This window comes from Malania oleifera, chromosome 13 (genome assembly GCF_029873635.1).
Source record: "Malania oleifera isolate guangnan ecotype guangnan chromosome 13, ASM2987363v1, whole genome shotgun sequence".
Taxonomy (NCBI): domain Eukaryota; kingdom Viridiplantae; phylum Streptophyta; class Magnoliopsida; order Santalales; family Ximeniaceae; genus Malania; species Malania oleifera.
Genome location: NC_080429.1, coordinates 65,522,838 through 65,543,444, shown reverse-complemented (window position 1 = coordinate 65,543,444; position 20,607 = coordinate 65,522,838). Strand labels below are relative to the sequence as shown.

The 20,607-nt window shown below is 36.3% G+C and overlaps 1 protein-coding gene across 1 annotated transcript in view; it reads left to right on the top strand.

The window, feature by feature from the left end:
* LOC131146219 (golgin candidate 2) overlaps nt 1-19,850 on the top strand; it is a 61,971-nt gene extending 42,121 nt beyond the window's left edge. The window contains exons 8-10 of the mRNA XM_058095653.1: nt 2,360-2,485; nt 19,116-19,163; nt 19,278-19,850. Coding sequence (XP_057951636.1) covers nt 2,360-2,485; nt 19,116-19,163; nt 19,278-19,652 — 549 coding nt within the window. The 3' untranslated portion in view covers nt 19,653-19,850. The remainder of the gene's footprint in view (nt 1-2,359; nt 2,486-19,115; nt 19,164-19,277) is intronic.
* Nucleotides 19,851-20,607: the final 757 nt, after the last annotated feature.

The following is a 20,607-nucleotide window of genomic DNA, read 5'->3' as shown; positions in this document are numbered from 1 at the left end:
CTAGAATTTTCAGAGATGTGGCTACTTTGCTTTGCAGTAGAGTGGTTTATCTTGCATTGCTATAGGTGTTGACAAGTGGTTTCTTTTGTCATGTTTCTTTGGAAGACCTACATTGGGATTGGTTGGTTCTTGTTTCATTGAGCTGTTTTTTTTTTTTTTTTTTTTTTTGTGATTTTGCAGCTGGTTTTCTTTTTTGTGAAATTAGGATTTCTTGTTCTCTTTGTTTTATTTTCTTTGTTGATATATATTTTTTCCTCTTCTAATGCCTTCGTTTATGAAAAAATTAGTGGTGAGTTCTCTTGGTTGTGCGTTAAATCAGTTCTATCTGGTAAGGGCCTTTGGAGGAGGACCAAGGCCCTTGTATTTTATATGTGAGAGTGACTAGAGGCGTTGTTTGCTTGAAATTGTTATGGAATTCAAGAGGAAGAATGTTATGCTTAGAAAGAATGAGAGAGGTTGGATGGTGTGATAATTAAGTATACATTAGGCGTGGTGGCCTTTATTTCAAGCACTGAAAATGGCTTTGTGTTATTGGAGTGGTGGAGAGACTTGGAGATGCCATGAGTTTATTTCAGTGAATGTCAAAAGAACTATTGAACCTGATAAGGGGATTGGAGGACCTGAAAGATGAAGTGTAGTTAGGTTATCCAAAGACGTTAACATTTGCAGAAATGCTCGGGTGCCAGTGACTGAGAGTTTGAGACGTTATGGCGAGGAGTTGCGTGATTGTATGGATTTGGAGATATTTGGGCAGACAGTTCAGCCGTTATATCATAAGGAATGCAATGCAGTTTTGGAGGGGGGGGGGGGGGGGTTTGTTGTGGGGGACAAAGTGTCAGTTATTTGGGTTTTAAATGGTTTTATAAGAGAAGGGGACTGGGATTGAGGTTTTTATTCTAAGTATCATGGACATTACGGTAATGGCCTTTTGGGGCTTAGTGGTTCAGCCTGTTATAGTTAATAAGCCAGCAACTTAGAAATGTAAAAAGAGGCCAGCCCCTTGGTGCATCAAGAACAGGGTTAATAAGCCTGATAGCAATGGGAATACAAGGCTTTCACAGCGGAAAGATTTCACCCCAGAGCTGAAACTAAGTGACAGGAAGAAGGAAGGATTTCAACTGGGATATTGCTTTGAAATTGGATTTCTTGCTGGAAAAGGTTAGAATTAGATTGCAGCTATTTGATGAAGATGACCTTGTTAGAAATTCCAGCTGATTGGTGTCAGAGAAACTGCTGCCTACGATTGATGAAGGGGACAGTGGAAGAATCTGAAATGTTACAGAATTTGGTAATGCTGTTGAATCCAAAGGTGGCTTTAATGATTTAGGGGATGTGAAGGCAGGGCTGAGAAGGAGGGTCTGTGACTAGGGGAAGGCTGTGATGTTGATAGTTAGCGGAGAGGAGTCTCTGTTGTCTGAGTACTATGATGAGGAAGATGATGAGTTTGAGAGCATTCGGCAGTTGGATAGTGGAATATTAGCTGGTTAATTGATGATGTTGAATGAGCGTAAAGATGAAGATAGTGAAACTGATGATTCTATAAAAAACATTATGTCGTGTTTGACCCCAGTAAATTTAGAGGAACACTTCCTTTTTTAGCAATATGAGAGAGGAATTATGGACTTGTGAAGGACCTCCGAGAATGTACAGGTTGGTGTTTGCCATTTGAAGGAAGCTATTAACCAGGAGGCTCTGGTTGAGGAAAGAACTCTGGCCCTCGTCCTGTTGGGCCAGCAATGTATATTGAGTTTTAACAATAGTCAAATGATGATGGGAAGTAGTGAAGCTATTGAGGATATGTAGAATTTATTAGATAAGATTGGGTTGTAGTTAGTTGCTCCTGAATGCCAGGAAAATTAAACTTGGCAGTTTGGCACTTACATGAAAATTCACAAGAAGAAAAGCATTGGCATTGGAAACTGAGTAACTTAAAGTCCCATTAATTATGATGGACGCAATTGAGAAATTGGTTCTCTTCATAGGCTTTATCAATCTCATTGTGATTTTCTTGCACTCTAAAAAATGATGTACCTAGGACTCTTGTATATTTTATATTTAGAAATTTGATTTTCACTTTCTTTATTATAAAAGTCTTTCTTTCTAGGTTCTTGAACTCAGAATGCGCCTTTGTTATAAGTTAATATAGAAAATATATATGTTACCCCTGTCCAATTGTTCAGCTATAATCATCACGTGTTAAATAAATGCGTGTGTATTAATATATATATTAATAGCCTTTCGTTTATTCACGTATTTTAAATTTATCTTCTAGTTTCACTTTGTTTCAAAATATAGTTAGAAAAGAGAAAATAACTTTTGATGTGCCATCACCTAAAACAGATTTTCTTGTTCAATTCAGGCAAAGAAGCTCGAAGCAGACATTGAAATGACACGGAAGGAGATGGAGAATCCTACTGAAGTAGAAGTTGAACTCAAGCGAAGGCTTGGTCAGCTTACCGACCATTTAATTCAGAAACAAGCACAGGTATATCTTAAAACATTAATTTGAATTTGCTGGGTGGATATCAGTATTCATGTGCAAATAGGTATCCAGTTTCGTTTTACAGATGTGGACAAAAAGTAATCCTAGTCATTGTATAGTGGAGATGCCTAACATTCTTAATACTTGACTTTTGCCTATATGTAAATATTTTAGACCTGTTTCACATTGATCAAATTATTGATTTATCTGATTCGTGCTTATAAGAAGTCCTAATTGATCATCAATTATCACTTTATGTGCTCACTGGGACTTCAAAGGAACCAAGCCGGGCTTTGGATTTTTTAATTTTATTTTTATTTTTATTGAGAGTGGACTTTCAAGATGCATGATTATGGAAGTTGTACTCCAGAGAGAGAGAGAGAGATGAACAACCCTATCATCCCACCCTGCCTCTGTACCCTTTGTTTGTGGGGTGGGGTGGGGTGGGGTGGGGGGGTGGGGAGGGGAGAAACTCACGTAATCCTTATGATAACAAAACTACAAGCCCTTCTATTTACATTTATGTTGGAGGAGTTTTTGATGGCAATGAAATGAGGGGATGTTGAGAAGGAGCCTCCTAGTATGTCAAAAATAAGTTGGAACCTTAATCCTTTCTACATTGCTATGTCATCTAGAATGTGTTAAGGCAAAAGAGACCAATTTCAGGTTTAGCAAGAAGTTGTGGACCTCTAAGGTTTCAAAAATCACATGGACCTCCCTTGACATTTGATTTTCAGGACACTTACATCCCTTCCATCAATTTAAAGTCAAGTAACCAACTAACTTTTTTTTTTTAAAATATGTTGCCCTTTTTTCTCCTCGCACAACATGACTTAATTCATCTCATGTGGTCATTTTTGTGGGGAGGGATACAATGTCTATAATTTGAAGAAATTCACTCCAATGTGGAGTTGCACGTTAGGGGGATTTTTTTTTTTTTTGTGGGGGGGGGGTTGGAGAGATATGTGTCTTTTTATAATTTTTCAAAGGCAAAAGTCATCAAGTTTCATTAGAGATTTGATAGTAATTGATCTAAAATCAATGTCTCGAAGTTTTAAATCTAGGCTGGTCTTTTTTTTTTTCCAACTCTTGACTCTGTCAACCAAAATTGCTGACTCTATTCTCAACAAAGTATTGCTATTTCAAAACAAAGAAAAAAACAAATGAAACCCTAATTCTTGACCTGGGTAGCATATGGTTCCTCTGAATGAATTAAATGGATCTGGACCGGCTAGTGGATAGGAAAGGAGGCTTACTTTATAAACAGACCAGGTAAATGTACAGGCCTGAGACCAGATTGAAGTAGTTTCAAATTTGTGCCAGTTTCTATAATTGGAGATCTGGCAGCTCCTAGTTGGTCCATTTAAGTGAGTAGGGGCAAAATCCTCTCATTTGTCTTCCAAGAGGCTTTAACAGTCAACCAGGGATCTAAGCTCTAAGGCCTAATGGCCCCCGCTGGGGGGGGGGGGTGTTGGGTTACATGTTGGGGTTGGGGTTGCAGTAGTGGGGAGGCTTAGAAGACATCTAGTTGCTACGTTCTGGGCAAGAGGAATCAGTACAATAAACACTATATCTCACACTAAGTTGTTAGGGAAGGGGTTTTGCTACAGATTAAAAGGAGTTTGTAACGGTGGGTCTACTGGGTGTGATAAATATTCTTCTGATGGGTTGTTGGGTGTGATTCCTGTGGAGGCTGCTAATAGTGGAAGAACTCAGGTGGAGCAAAAGCTTCAGCTGGTTGGAGATCAGATTGAGTAACGAATTGGCAGAGGCTTATGTTTGGAGGGGGTTCATAGACTTGGGGATGGCAAGGATGGTATGGGATGTAATAAGGCTGTGGATATGAAGGTGTGCAAGTGTTGTTCAGCGAGGTAGGAGGGGATAGGTAAGAAAGGCGCTCTTGTTAATAATTGAATGAATTCAAACCAGAAGGTGAGTAAATTCTTAAAAGGAGATTTTTCTGGGAATGTTTTTGCCGAAGGATCTCATAATTGTTCCAAGCCAGATTTAGAAAATGAAAGGAGAAAATCATATTCGGTACTAAAGAAATGGGGTAATATTTTGGACAATGACGGTGAGTATGACACTGATTTTGCCTGTGATTGTGGGTTATTGTTGGATGAATTCCATGAACAAGTTGGTCATGATTCTGATTCTTCTAGTGCTATTGGGCATCTTTTTTATGTACCTCCTCCTCCACTGGAAGGGTTGGAGAATGTATCTATTTCTAAGGTAGGGGGTTTGGGTGAATATTTGGAAGCAAGTAATCAATGTAGGGATATAATTCTACATACCCATGTGGTGGAGGAGGTTAGTGCGAAGAATGTAGGAGGTCAAAAGTTATTGGATAAGATGGAATTTGGTTGGCTGATCTAGGAGGGAATGAAGTTTGTTTGGATGGTGCTAAGCAAAGAAAGGACAGCGTGAATTAGAAAATTTACAATGCTTTATCAATTATGATGGGAAGTGCTTAAAAAGAGGTTTTATTATTTAGACTTTATTAGGTTTTATTTTTTGTTTTCTATCCTTCGCTTATTTTCTACTATAGTAGTTTTTTTTTTCTTGCTCTGAGGATCTCTTGTTCTCGTCTAAGGTGTGATTTCTATTTCCTCTTTCTTAAAATAAATTACTAGGGCTAGAGAAAGATTGGGAAAAAAGATGTCTTTAAACTTTTTAGGGCTAGAGAAGGAAAGAGTAAGGACATAGGTAATATCATATCTAGAAATATTGAGGATGATAGTATCTTTGTTAAAGAACAAGACATAAAAGAAAAACAACAGAGCTACTTTAATAAGCCATGTAAAAAGAAAGTAGATGTATTGATCTTAGATATGACAAATGAGGAAAAAGCTAAAAATTTGAGATTTATTCACAAAATTAGAGTTATTAAAGTTAAGTTTTGCATTAAAAAAAAAAGATGTAAAATTGGAGGATTGAATGACATCTCAGTTGAAGTTTGGAAATGTCTTAAGTGATAGAAAAATTATTTGATTAACTAATTTATTTAACACAATTATAAGAACTAAGAATATGTTAGACAAATGAAGGATACAAAAATAGAGCAGATATTCAAAATTGTAATTACTATCGTGGGATTAAACTTTTGAGTCGTACAATGAAACTTTAGAAAAGGTTAGTTGAACAAAGACTAAGGTCACAAATGAGTTTTAGAAAATCTGTTTGTTTTTATCCCTGGGAGATAAACTACAGAGGCTATATATCTATTAATAAGACTAATGGAAAGTTCAGGGAAAAGAAGAGGGGCCTTGCACATGGTTTTCATTGACTTGGAGAAAGCCATAGGGTACCTAGGGAAGTTATATGTATTCAATAAAAAAAGGGAGTATGCAGGTATACAGAAGTCATTAAGGATATCTTTGGTAGAAAAATGACTAGCCTGAAGAATTTACTAGGAGTATCCAAAATGAGGTTCCATGGTATATGTTTTCTATATGAAACTATTGGTTCTTGTACTTTGCCTCTGCAACACAAATTATCTTTGTACCACAGCCAGTCCCAAGCCCGGATAAAGGAGCAGGGTTGTGTTAGGTAGCTGACCGTCAGTGTAAAACTTGTCAAATATTTATAGAATGGATCCTTACCATATATTCACTAGGGTGTTCCTTACAAGTGATGCTTTGCACTTATACTATGTGGGTGGAGTAGACCGGGTAATGAACAAGGGTGGAGTAGACTGGGTCAATCTAGATGGGAGAGGGTGAAGAAGTTAACATAGGAAAACTAGGATTAAATTAGCAAGTTGAAATATAGGGACACTCATGGGAAAAAAGCATGGAGATAGCGGATACAATGATTAGAAGGAAAATTAACTAATCTGCCTTCAAGAGGGGAAATGGGTAGGGGAGAAAGCTAGAGAAATTGAGAAATCAGGATTTAAACTTTGGCACATTGGAAAAGAGAACATGAAAACAGGGTGGGAATCATTGTAGACAAAGACCTAAAAGATAATGTAGATGTTAAAAGAATAGGGGATAGGATCATAAAATTCAAAATAGCTCATTAGCTCTAGGCTTAGAGATATTAAATGTCATTAGTGCGTATGCTTCCCAAATATGCTTAACAGAAAACCTTAAAAGGCAATTTTGGGATGGATTTTAGCAACAACTCTGTGAATTTTGGACTGATATTTCCATTGGGTGAAAACGACTAGAAACCTAGGAGGGTCTTTGATCATTTGCTTGGTGTCAAACAAACTCAGATGTATGATTGTAATTGAGAAACTACTGTATTCTGGGGAAGATTCACTTCGTAAATTCCAGAGGGAAAGGAGGCTTCAGGGTGGTGGATTTTCTGCGAATCCTCAGGATATAGAGAAGTATGAGGGAGAGAGCCTTGTGTATAATGGGCTTCTCAATTAGCTTAGTTATGCAGGGGTGGTGAAGGATGGAGTTTTTGTTGATCAGAGATGGAGGAATTCCGGTGATTCCAGTTGGAAAATTCAATGTCGTTGAGTTTGGAAAGAGTGGATTTAGGAGGAAGAGATTTTTGGGCAGTATCTAAGCCCAAATCTGTTTTAAAGTTTAAATAATTTCCCCTAAGGCTGCTGGTTTAACAGGAAAGTCATTGAGTTTGGAAAGTGTGATGGCTGAGATATTCAGGCAGTATCTAGGGCCAAATCTGTTTCAAATTAAAAAAAAAAAGAGGGTGGTCCTCCCATGGTTGCTGGATTCATAGGAAAGTTGTTTTGGAAATTGAGGTTTTTCCAAATAAAAAAGAATTTTCTCCTAAGGCTGCTGCTTTGAAAGTTGGGCTTGAAGTGAAAAAAAGAAATTTTACATAACAAATTTTGGACCTGGAGGACTTACTCTAAAGCCTGTATATCCTGTAGGCCTAAGAAAGGAAAAATGGGCTGGCTTAGCAGGTTTGGTCTGGGTGCAAAAAGAGAACCCAACTTAACTAAAAACTCAGGATACTCTAAGGGCCCTTCTTTGAATGATGGGGGCCTTGGTTTACTGCCTTTTGGGAGAGACAGAGACAAAATCACATGGGTTGCTGAAGCTGCTAGAGGGATCAGAGATAGAGTCAGAGATGCTTGAGAAATAAAGGAGGGAGGAGAAAGCTGTGAAGTTGGCTCCATGCATCCCATCCAATATGGAAGAATTACAGGAAGAATTAGAGGAATCTCTGAAAGTACTGAAAAGCAGGAAAGGGAATATCTGTTGTTAGTCCCTCTTTCCAACAGACCAAAAGTGAAGTTGTCAAGGTTTCAAAAGAATATTCAGTTCATGCAAACAGGGAAGATTTTACCAAGAGGGCTGGATTCTTAGAGAAATTTGTGGACATTATAGGAACATCAAGTATGGAGATGGGCAGGGAATCTGACGTGAAGAATTCAGAGTCTAATACACAAAGATGCAGTTTTCCCGATTTTGATACTGAATTGGAAGATTGGTATGAAGGTGATTACAACTTGCTGCTGGAACAGATTCGGGAATATGAGGATGTTTGTCTGATTTCATCTCAGATGAAAGATGTGGGAAATTCAGAGGCTGCTGAGGAACTAAAAACAGAAATCTGGATGAAGATCGAAATGAAATCTGAAGCAAGAGGCTTTCTCAAGGAGGTAGGGAATTATAACAGGTCTTCTAATCAATCTGGTAAGGTTTTTTTCAAGCTTTTCTGTAGGTTCAAGGAATCTTTTTGATGTGGAAGCTTTGGCTGCTAATACTTTCATGGACAATTAGTTTTGTTCCCAGCCTCTATTCCATCCTGTGACTGATCCTAAGTATGGGCCTATAAATTCTAAAACTTGCAAGGAGTTAATTAAATCTGGCAAAGATATCCTGTTTATGCCTGTGGTTGACCTAATTGAAATGAATTACCTTTCTTGCCAAAGGGAATTAGGTTCTGTAGGAGATACGTTAACCCTTGATCCATTGGAAGATGAGAGGGACAGACAGAACCCACAGTAGCTTATAGACAGATTGGCTTGCTCTCTAGTTAATCTTTAGGCCAGACCTTTAAGGTTGTTGGCTCCCCTGCAACCTATGAGAGGAAAAGGAAGAGAGTGAAAAAATAATTGCAAAAATTAGCCTCTACCATTAACTTAGGGGGGGGGGGGGGGGGAGAGAGAGATTAAGAGAGTTAGGGGCAGTGAAGTCGTAGAGTGAAGATTTTGAATTGAAATATTAGGGTTTGGGCTGCCCTGGTAAATGTCATCAGATTAAGGATATCATTGTTAAGGTAGCTATAGACTTAGTTATGCTTCAAGAGTCTAAATTAGAGGTGTACGGTTTTCTTGTTAGGAGCATTTGGGACTCTAGTTTCAAACATTGGTTTTGGTTAGCGTCCATGAGTTCCTCCGACGGTATTCTAATAATTTGGGAGACCATATTTGCAAGCAAATTGGATGTTCTCATTGGTTCTTTTCCTGCTTCTACTCATTTAGATTTAAAAGGTAAGGGCCGATGGTGGTTTACCTTTGCTTATGGACCAAATAACCCTCGGTTTAGGGGCATATTTTGTGATGAATTAGCTGCAATTTTTAAAATGTGTTCCCCTATTGGTGTTTAGTGGGGTGATTTTAATGTTATTTGGTCCACTAATGAGAAGTTGAGAGGTTCTAGAATCACCTCAAGCATGAGAGGTTTCGATACTTCGATTAAGGAGTGTGATTTTAGGGATATTCCACTCTCAAATGCCTAGTTTACTTGGTTTGCATATGGCAATAGGGCAGTGGCTACTAGAATTGATAGGTTTTCGTTTACCACTAAAGCGGAAGATACTTTTCCCACCCTTACTCAAGAAGTACTCCCTAGAGTGATTTTTGATCATTGCCCTTTGGTTCTTGAATCTAATCCTGTTAAGTGGGGTCCTACTCCGTTTAGATTTGAAAACATGTGGTTGATTCATCTGGATTTTTGGAGCTTGGTTAGGAATTGGTGGGGTGAGTGAGTGCACTATGGAAGGCTGGGAAGGTTTTTGTTTTATGAAAAGATTAAGATATGTGAAAGAGAAGTTTAAAACTGGAGTAAGGAGACTTTTGGAAAAAAATATTCTTGAGGAGCTAGGTGTGATTGATAGATTGGACGAGGAGGAACCTCTTTCTGAGGACATTGTGGGTAGATGAGTCCAATTATCTAATGAGTTTGAATTAGTTGTTTTTAAAGAAGAGATGAGTTGGAGATAGAAATCTAGAATGAATTGGGTCAAGAATGTGGATTGTAATTCTAGGCTTTTCCATAGGGTGGTGACTGGTAGGAGAAGAAGGAACTTTGTTAAAGAACTTGAGAATGATAGGGGAGAGGTTATTAGGGATCCTAACCGCATTGTCGACTCGATTATTGAATTTTGCAAGAATCTCTTTTTAGAGGATGAGGGTAGAGTTATGATTGAGGAGCTGGATTGGTGTCCTATATCAACTAATAAAGCTACTTGGCTAGAGATACCTTTTGAGGAAGAGGCGATTAAAAGCTCGAACTTTAAGATGCATAGAGAAAAGGCTCCCAGGCCAGATGGTTTTACTATGGCTTTCTTTCAACATAGTTGGGAGACCTTGAGAGGAGACCTACTCAAAGTTTTTCTTGGATTCTTTCATAATGGAGTGGTGGTGAACGTTTGAGTTCCATTTTTATTACTTTGGTCCCCAAAAAAGATGGTGCAGTTAAAGTCGAGGACTTTAGACCTATTAGCTAAGATTTTGACTAAAGTGTTATCTAAGAGGTTGGCTGCTGTTTTCTAAAGGACACTCTATCTCGTAGCCAAAGTGCTTTTATAGGTAACAAATAGATCCTAGATGCTGTCTTGATAGCTAATGAGGTGGTTGAAGATGCTGTTTGTAGGAATAAGAGGGTTTTTTTGTTGAAATTGGATTTTGAGAAAGCTTATGATAGGGTGAGCTGGAGCTTCTTGGACAAGATTATGGATAGAAGAGGTTTTTGCCTATGGTGGAGGAAATGGGTTAGAGAGTGTCTTATCTTTTGTGGTCTTTTCTGTCTTAGTAAACAGTGAGGCCAAGTATTGGTTTTGTGCATTTAGGGGTCTAAGGCAAGGAGATCCTCTTTCTCCATTTCCCTTTACTGTCGTGGTTGATATCTTGAGTAGGATGATTGAGAGCGGGGTAGATAGGGTTGGTGGAGAGGAGGTAGGTTATGAGAATTACATCATTTCTCATCTTCAATTTCTAGAAGATATTATTCTCTGCCTATAAGATAACATAAGCTGCTTCTTTAATTTGTTGACTATTTCATTGGTGTTTGAGAAAGTGTCTAGGTTGAAAATTAATTTCTCTAAGTGCGATTTGGTGGGTCTAGGTATTAATGTGGATTCTTTTGCTAGGCTAGCTGGTTGTGCCATTTTTTTGACTTGGCCCCTGGTGGTAATCCCAATTCGGTCTCTTTCTGGGACCCTGTTTTTGGAAGAGTGGCTAGGAGACTGGACGGGTGGAAAGGAGCTTTCTTCACTTTAGGGGGTTGTATTACCCTTATCCTTGCTTAACTATCTTCTATCCCTTTGTATTACCTTCCTCGTTTTAGAATCCCATGATATTAGCAAGAAGGCTTGAGAAGTTAATGAGGGATTTCTTATGGTTTAGTGGGGGAGAGGGTAGATGAGAATTGAGATAATCTTGTAGGTTGGAAGACTATTTGTAGGTCTATAAGGGAGGGAGGCTGGGGTCTTGGTAACTTGGTGTCCAAAAATGTGAGGAAATGGTTATGGCGCTTTCCTTTAGAACCTAATTCTCTTTGGCATAAGGTAATTCACAGTAGATTTGGAATGCTACAAAATGGGTGGGATGCTAAATTCGGAATTAATATTACTTATTCAAGTCCTTGGAAGTTTGTAGCTATGATTTATGATTATTTCCTTTCTAAAGTGCACTACAGTGGGTAATGGGGAGCATATTCACTTTTGGGAGGATCATTGGGTGGGGCAGAGGCCTTTGGCTAGTACTTTCTCTCATCCTTTTCGTTTATCAAATCTTCATGGCACCTCACATTTTGTTTTTTTTTTTTGTTTTTGCAAGAAGATGGGCATTCTTGGAACTTCCATTTTAGGAGAAATCTAAATAAGAGAGATATAATGAGATGGTTCTTTTGACTGAGTTGCTCGATTCTTTTCATGTTCATTTGGGGAGTGATAATAGGGCTTGGATTTTAGATCCTTCTGGGGAGTTTTGTTGTAAATCTTTTTTTACCTTCTTGACTTGTGATTCTACTATGGAACCTTTTGCTTTGTATCCTTTGATTTGGAAAGCTAAAGCTCCCTAAAAAATGAAGGCTTTCATTTGGATTGTGATACTTGAAAGAATTAATATCAATGATTTGCTTCATAACAGAAAACCTAATAAGGCCTCATCCCTCAACATTTGTGTCCTTTGCATGAGTAGTGAAGAGACTTGTGCACATCTCTTTCTTCATTGCCCTTTCACGTTTATTTGGAATAAGTTATTCGGTATATTTGGTGAAAATTGGGTCTGTCCATACACTTGAAGGCCTTTTATGCCATAACTTTTGGTTTTGGCAAAGGAAAGGACAGGATAGCTCTATGACGTTGCACTATTATGGCAATTGTTTGTTGTGTTTGGTTGGAAAGGAACTCTAGAATATTCAAAGGTGTGGCTACTAACAATTTTATTTGGAGTAGAGTGGTATGTCTTGCATTACTGTGGATGTAAGCAAGTGGTTTTTTCCGTTATGTTTCTTTGGAAGATTTGCAGTGGGATTGGATGGCCCCGTTACATTAAGTTTAGTTCTCTGTTTAGGTTGAATTCTTTGTAACTAGTTTTTATTTATCTAAAGGGAGGATTTCTTATTCTCCCTATCTATTTTTTTTTTTTCCTTTTCTAATTTTCAGATGTATATTCTTCTCTCTTTTAATACAACTTTTTGTTTATAAAAAAATTGGGAAGATATGGATAGTAGTATACAAGGGATATCAATGTGTGAAAAGACATTTATAGGAGTTAATTTGAATAGACACATTGGAAAGGAGAATATAGGTTTTAAGAGGATATTTGGAGGTCATGTATATGGAGAGAAAAATGAGGCCAGTGATACAATTTTAGATTTTGCCATGTTCTACGATTTGGTTATATTGAATACCTACTTTATAAAAAAGAGAAGAACATTTAATAACTTTTCAAGAGTCGGCAAAATATAAGCCAAATAGATTTCTTCTTAACTAGGAAGGGGGATCGTCTACCATGTGAAAGATTGTAAAGTTATCCTAGGTGAAAGTTTGACTATATAACATAGATTCCTAGTATTATATACAGTGTTTTAAAAGGCGAAGGCGTAAGGTAAGGCGTTTTACCCTCCGTGAGGCGAGGCGTAAGCCTTTTGGGATTGTATTTTTTTAAATAATTAATAAATAAAAAATTATATATATAGTATTAAAATGAGAAAAATGTTAGAATAATGGAGAAAATATTTTATGTATTTACTATTTCCAAACAAAATCTTTTTTTTTGCCCCTTGAATCAGCTTCAGACATTTTAGCAGGTGCAGCAAGATTTAATTTAAACAATTAAAATGTGAAACAAAAACCTGGAGACGAATAAAGAACTCAGACATGTGAGACTTAGAGAGAGAGAGACCGGATGCTGAGAGAGAGAGACCAGATGCTGAGAGAGAGAGAGAGAGAGAGAGAGCAGATGCTGAGAGAGAGAGAGCAGAGGCTTTGAGAGAGGGCAAAGGCTTCGAAAGAGAGAGCAGAGGGTTCGCCGAGCTTCGTTGAGTCTTCGAAAGAGAGAGCAGAGGCTTCGAGAGAGAGTTGAGGTTTCATCGAGCTTCATCCAAGCTTCGAAGAGAGAGCAAAGGCTTCGTCAGGCTTTGGCGATTGAGTAGAGGAGAAGAAACTTTGAGGGAGACCGAAAGGCATACGCCTTGCTTATGAGGCGTAAAAAAGCATGCTTTTTTGGCTGAGGCGTACGCTTTGTTGGCTGAGGCGAACGCTTTCTTGGATTTACGCCTTTACACATACACCTTGAGGCGTTTTTGTCCCAAAGGCGCGCCTCAAAAACGCCTTTCAAAACATTGATTATATATATACACTCACTAAAAAGTAAAAGAGAAAAGCAACATAAATCAATGCAAGAGGATTAGGTGGCGGAGCTTGAAGGGAGAAAATATAGTAAAATTTAAAGATAAAATGATTAAAGAGTGTGATTGGACGATAAGGTATAAGGTAGATGCGAACACTATATGGAATATAATGACTAACTCTATCATAAAGATAACAAAAGCTTTAGGTGAATCTAGAGGAAGAGACTTAGGTAGTAAAGAAAGTTAGTCATGGGATCAAGATGTCCACAAAACCGTAAAGATAAAAAGAAATTGGTATTAAACATGACAAAAAGAGACAAGAAAAAAAGCAAAAAGAGGCTATTAGTGAAGCTAAACATAAAGCTTATGATAGTTTATATTCTAGACTAGATACAAAAGGAGAAATAGACATTTATAAATTTGCTAGACTTAGAGAAAAAAAAAATGCAAAGATTTAGGTAATATAAAATGTATGAAGGACAAGAATGATAATGTCCTAATCAAAGAAGATAGAAGAGAGGTGATAAAGATACTTTAATAAGTTGTTTAATGAAAACCAAACTGAAAGCTTGAGTTTGGAACTGACAATTGAGGAAAAAACTAGAAATATGAAATTTATTCGCAAAATTAAAGTCCTTGAAGTTAAGCTGGCTTTGAAAAAAGATGAAAAGTGGGAAATATATTGGACCAAATAACATTTCAATTAAAGTTTGGAAATATTTAGGAGTTGAAGGAAATATATGGTTAACTAATTTGTTCAACACTATTATATTTAGGTGCTTGTGTGAAATTCATTTGTAACAAGCTAGGAGCATATGATATATATGCTCCTGCTTGAGTGGGAGTGTTGATGGTTATTTAGTCATTAACATTATTATTATGTGTTAGAGTTATGTTCGTAAGGGTATTATTGTAATTGGAATTTTACTTGACATATATTATAAATAGATGAGAGGCCTATCATTGAAGTTGGGCCTTCCATTTTACCCAATTATTCAACAACCTAATTAGGAATGTGTGGAGTGAGATTCTTGAGAGATTTGGGAAGGGTTTAGGTTTATGAAACAAATTAAAGCACCTAAAAGAAGAGTTGAAATTTTGGAATATTGAAGATTTTGGGGATTCTAGGGCGAAGAAAGTTAGCATTTTAGGTGAGATTAATTTGTTGGATGGGAAAGAAGAGAGAGGGGGGGGGGGGTCTTATGGAATGTGATAAGGTGAAGAGAGTAAAGTTGATTAATGAATTAGTGGAGGTGATTTTTAGGGAGTTAAGGAGTTGGACGCAAAAAATGAAGTTTATGTGGGTTATGGAAGTTCATTGTAATTCTATACTTTTTCATAGTTTGGGTATTGGTAGAAGGAATATGATATTTCCAAGTAATGGCATTTCTTAGAATCTCATTGGAGTAGGATGCATAGGAACATTCTTATTTGGTTTGCACTGTAAGATTCCTAGTAATGTACATAGGATGTCCATTTCAGTGTTTTGGTTCAAATGTGAGAATCCTGATAGGCATTTTAAAAAGATGACTAGTAAACCCTTGATGTGTGTATAAACAATATATGAAGAATGATCATATTTTTAACACAAAAACCTTCTAAGAATATGTACCTAATTAAACCCATGTCCTAAAACTTCCATCAATTATAAATTGAAAAATTTAGCTATTTTATAATCCAATTAACCAAAATAATTGGGAGCAATATGTTCTGAAAATTTTAATCACTATATTGTGTATTAATGTCCAATCGACCAAAATAGTGGGGGCAATTTGGTCCAAAAATTAGGATTCCTGTGGGAATTGAATTCCTATTAAAGTGGCCGTGACCATTAAGTAAGCTTCTAAGGTTTTTGATATTGTTATACACCACAAAATTGGTGGGAAGAAAATTCATGGCTATAGTGGCTATTGCGGACTATGACCGTTATGTAACAATTGCTACAATCGTTAGTTAATCACTACAAGACAATGATGAAAAAACTATATTTTTAATTTTTTATTACTTTTTCTTCTCGTTTTTCTTTTTTCCCCTTTTATAAGTCATCTTGATAAGCTATGTGAAGAGAGAGGGGGAAGAAGAGTATGGTCAAGATGATATTGTTACAACTATATATGCATTTAATATTCACAAGAGATGCATTATAACAATTTGATATGAACACTATTTTTCTAAAAAAATTATTTTGATAATATTAGTAATCTGATATTTCTTTTCCATATTTTTCAACTTAACCTTCTACTGTTTTGAGTTTTTGTCATGTTCAAGTTGTTAGTACTTTATTTATTTACTGCTAATTTTCTTGATTGTTACTATAGTTTTAAAGCTTAGGCTAGAGTTATATAATATAATTTTTTGGTCTAAATTTATTTGATTTTTATTTCTTTAACAAATAAAACAATAGAACATGTGTTTCTTTTTTTTGCTTATCTACAATAGAACATGTTTAATTTATTGTATTATTTGTATGTCTTGTGTACGCTATGTGCTTAATAGATTAATATGTATAATATAATTTTTTATAATTAATTTATCATACATATGATTATTGAAAAGTATAAAAGAAAATATATAATTTGTCTTTCAATAGCGGTTTAAAGTAAATGAAAAATTTATTGCCTTGACGAACATTGTTAAGTTGGACAGAAGGATCCAAAATGCACTTAAACTATTTTTGAAAGAATGGTTAAGAGCTTAAGCTTGTGCGTGCTTGAAAATAATTCAAGGTTGCTACACTTGCTTCTTGTTATGTAACATCTGCTACTCCTGCTTCTTGCTACATTTGTTATTGTTATGCTATGGTACCCCTACCGCTATGTATAATCATCTGATGAAACTGGCCTATGAGGCATGGTGGTAAGGGGATACCCATGTTTTTTGGGAATTCTTCATTCGTAGGAATGTTAAGATCCTCACCACATTAGATCCCGATGCCCAAACAAACATGGGAACGAGATGTCATGGATGTCACATTCCCAGAAATGTTGAAAGATACCGTGAGCCAAATGCGCCCTCAATGTAATCTTGAACTCCTCTATATGTAAAGAGGCTGTAGGATTTTGCCTACCTTAGTAGAAGCCACACCTGCTTCAACATTCCTTTTAATATTATCAATGTATGCTTGACTAGGTTGAGGTTGAGCATGAGCCACATGTTGGGACTAACAGCCCTACTAAACCCATCAACACCTCAAGTAGATGAGTTAGGACACCTATATTGATGATGACTTGCATCTTGTCATTGGGCAATTCATCACCTATTGACCTGACCACATCCTCAAAAGAGACTTTAGGTGTAATAACTCTAGGACCAAGTCAAGGTTGGCTAGGTTCTATATGATGTCTTTGAAAATTCCCTAGTGGGGGGTCACACACATTGTGCATTTATGAGGAAATTAGAGTGTAGATTGAACTAGACTGAGAGGTCATAGGAACTGAATGGAGTGGTGAGCAAATTGTGTGGACTCAGAAACTTGAATATCTTGGGTACCTCCTTGGGCCTTGTTTAAACAGCATCAATACTTTTTCCCTGTTCACCTTCAGCTACTGCAGATCTGACTTTCTTTCCCTGTTGCTTCATCGGCTTTGTTTCTTCTGCTGTTGTGAAAGAAGCAGCAAATTTCTCTCTCTCTCTCTCTCTCTCTCTCTCTCTCATGTGACATTAATGAAGGATTGATGGGCTAAGGTTTCGGATGTGGCTGGTACAATTCAAATGGTAAGAGTTAGGGTTTTGGGTTGGGGCTGGTGAGGTGGTGGAAGGATGGTTATTGACAACTGGTGGGGTGGACAACAGAGATAATGGACCAAAGTCAGGCTTTGATATCAATTGACGGCAAACCAATTGGAAAAAGAAATAGCAGGAAAACAAAATAAGATTAACAGGTAGTGTTTGGGAGCATGGATTTTGGGGCTTGGTTTAAGATTTGTGTGGATTTGGAAAAAAAAGTCTATGCAATTTTGTATTATGTTTTATCCAAATCCAAGTCCTGAAATCCATGCTTCCCAAATGCAGAGTTAGGGTTCTTAATTTCAAAATTGCAGGATATCATGAACATGACATGATGAAGCCTTTAAATAGGATTTATCTTCTAAAAACTAAATGAGGAAACAAAATTCGGAAACAATATCAAATCCATGAAACCAAAAATTATAGAATAAAATCCGACTAGAAAAAACCTAAGCTACACCCACGTCTATGGTAAACAGGAATATCGTATTGTATGATCCCCATCAAGTAGTTACCAAAATTTCCTAGTTGGTGATAAAATACTTTCCACTCTGATTACAACCATTAGAGACCAACAGTAATGATTTCTATTTGATGTGCAAGTTTAGACCAGAAGCAGTTGGTTTAATGATTCTTGCTGAGCCAGAAGAAAAACATGCAAAGGATTAACCAGAAGAGGCTTCCCTAATCTTGTCAGCAGATCATCAAGTGCACTTTTGGGCAGTAATTTTCTGCTTTTGTATAAAAAAGTGAAAAAGTTAATCTTGTATGAAATTGAAAAAATAATTAAATTCCCCACTGTGCATGTAATGGTTTTTACACCATTATAGTATTTTTGCTTAAATGTGATGCCTGTTGATGATGAATGTCGTATTTCACCTCACAGGCAAATTGCATGTGGTCTTTTGTTGTGCAAAAAGTTATGTCTTTATATAATTGTCCTAGTAAATCATAGGACTTTTTTGATTCAATGGCTATTGGTATCCTAACTCCTAAGCCACCAAAATCAGCCCAACTAGTACCTTTGCAACCCAATATTTGAAAACAGCAACAATATTTTTTCCCATAAAACCAAATTTATAGCATAAAATCCGACTAGCAAAAGCCTAAGTTACACCCTTGCCTATGGTAAACAGAAATATCATGTTGTATGATCCCCCCATTGAGTAGTTACAAAAATTATCTAATAGATGGTAAAATATTTTCCACTGTGATTACAACTATTATAGACCAACTGTAATGATTTCTATATGATGTGCAAGTTCAGACCAGAAGCAGTTGTTTTAATGACTCTTTACTAAGCCAGAAGAAAAACATGCAAAAGATTAATCAGAAGAGGCTTCCCTAATCCTGTCAGCAGATCACCAAGTGCACTTTTGGGCTGCAATTTTCTGCTTTTATCTAAAAAGGGAAAAGGTTCAAAGTTTATATCATGAAATTGAAAAGAATAATTATATGCATGTAATGGTTTGTATACCATCATATTATTTTTTGTCTAAAAATGATGCATGTTGATGATAAATGTTGTGTTTTATTTCACAGGCAAATTGCATGTGGTCTTTTGTTGTGTTAGAAGTTATGCCTTCAGCAAAATCATAGGATTTATTTGATTCAATGGCCATTGGTACAACTAGTCCCCTTTACAGCCCAAGCGTGAGAGTCCCTTATTATGAGAGCAGTTATATCACATGAACTCAAACCAGTCATGCAAGAGTGGACCCCACCCACACTTTAGTGGCTAGGTTAACCGCAGAGGGCAACTGTCAAAACATGGCTTGAATTTCTGCAGTGATCTCCTTACTCATAGATGATATTTAATATCTTATATAATTAGTGTATTAATTTATCATAAAATTGGTCAAGGATGATGGGCGATTCTAAATTCTGTTTGCTCAAAACAGGTCGAGGCTATTTCCTCAGAGAAGGCAATGCTGCTGTTCAGAATAGAGGTATGCTCTCACTCTGGATGCATTGCTGCCACAGTTTTAGATGCATTCTAGTGCAGATTTTCTGTTTTACACTTCAAAACCCTATTTGAATTTTCTTGGAATTATTCTCTTCAGGCTATCTCAAGGTTGCTGGAAGAAAACAAGTCAGTGCTGAATGTCTCTGATGTTTCGAGTACCTCCTCAAGGTTTGATTTAGAATCTGGAAAATGGGACCTATCCAATTCAAATCTGATGCCTCAGTTTGAAGACAGAATTCGTTCAGGCAAACAACATTTAGGGTCCCTGCTTCGACAATTGGATGCTATTTTTTCTGCGGGGGCTGTGTTTCTACGGAAAAATTCGACAGCAAGACTATGGTCTGTGGTTTACCTTGTATGCCTTCATGTATGGGTCATTTATATTCTTTTATCTCACTCTCAAGCATCAGATGGGGGCAGACCCGGTGCTGTCATTTCCTTGGAGAACATCAATAACACTGCTGGTATCTGAATTCCTTTTACCTTGTGGTGTTTACCTGTCTCTGCATTTTTTTATTTTTATTTTTCCAATATTTAGTTTGGCCTCAGCTTTTGGGAGGCCCTTGTTGCCAGGGGGGTTTCGTGCATTTTTCGCCCCTGGCCAATACCACAACGAATCTGTAGATTTGTATTTGCAAATCAATGTATATCTATTTATCCATTCATCTAATAGGGCGTTCTTCCACTCTCGTCTCCACTTCATTTAGAAAAAAAGATCTCTATGTAAAAAATGTTGGCTGAATAGCAAAAGCAATAGCTATTTAGGCAAGTTCTACATATCCTATAACTATGTTAATAACCACTTATGTCTATTACATAAAAGCCTATAATTAATTTATTATCAATTTGTGCCTACCTATAGGTTTCTTTTGATGTCTATATTTTAACATCTTAAAATATTGATAGTTGATATGAAAAAAGCATATCTAAATTATAATTTTATTAAATAGACGAGTAAAAAATAAAGAATTAATTAATTTTATGAGCAAAATAAAGGAAGATATATAGCACACATATATAAAGAGTATTTATTTAATTTGGTGTCCACATTTTTTTTGGAAATACGCCCATCTAAATACTTGTCGAGTGAATATAATTAAATATAAAAACTTTTTACATTAAAAAAAATAAAAATAAAAATAGAAGCAGCAAAAATAGTTATAGTAAATACAAATATTTCATAAATCCTTGTTAAAGTCATAATTTCAGTTCTTTCTTTGTTCTATATTTTTAACATTTTAAAATGTTTCCATAAATTTTAAAATTTGATAAAAAAAATTATTACTTGATTATTTTTATCCAATATTTTATAATAATTTATGATGGGAGAGAGATTAAATGTTATAGATATAAACACTTTTTTTTTTTACTAAATTATAAAAAAAGCTAAAATAAAATTAATTAATTATATAAAAAATAAATAAAAA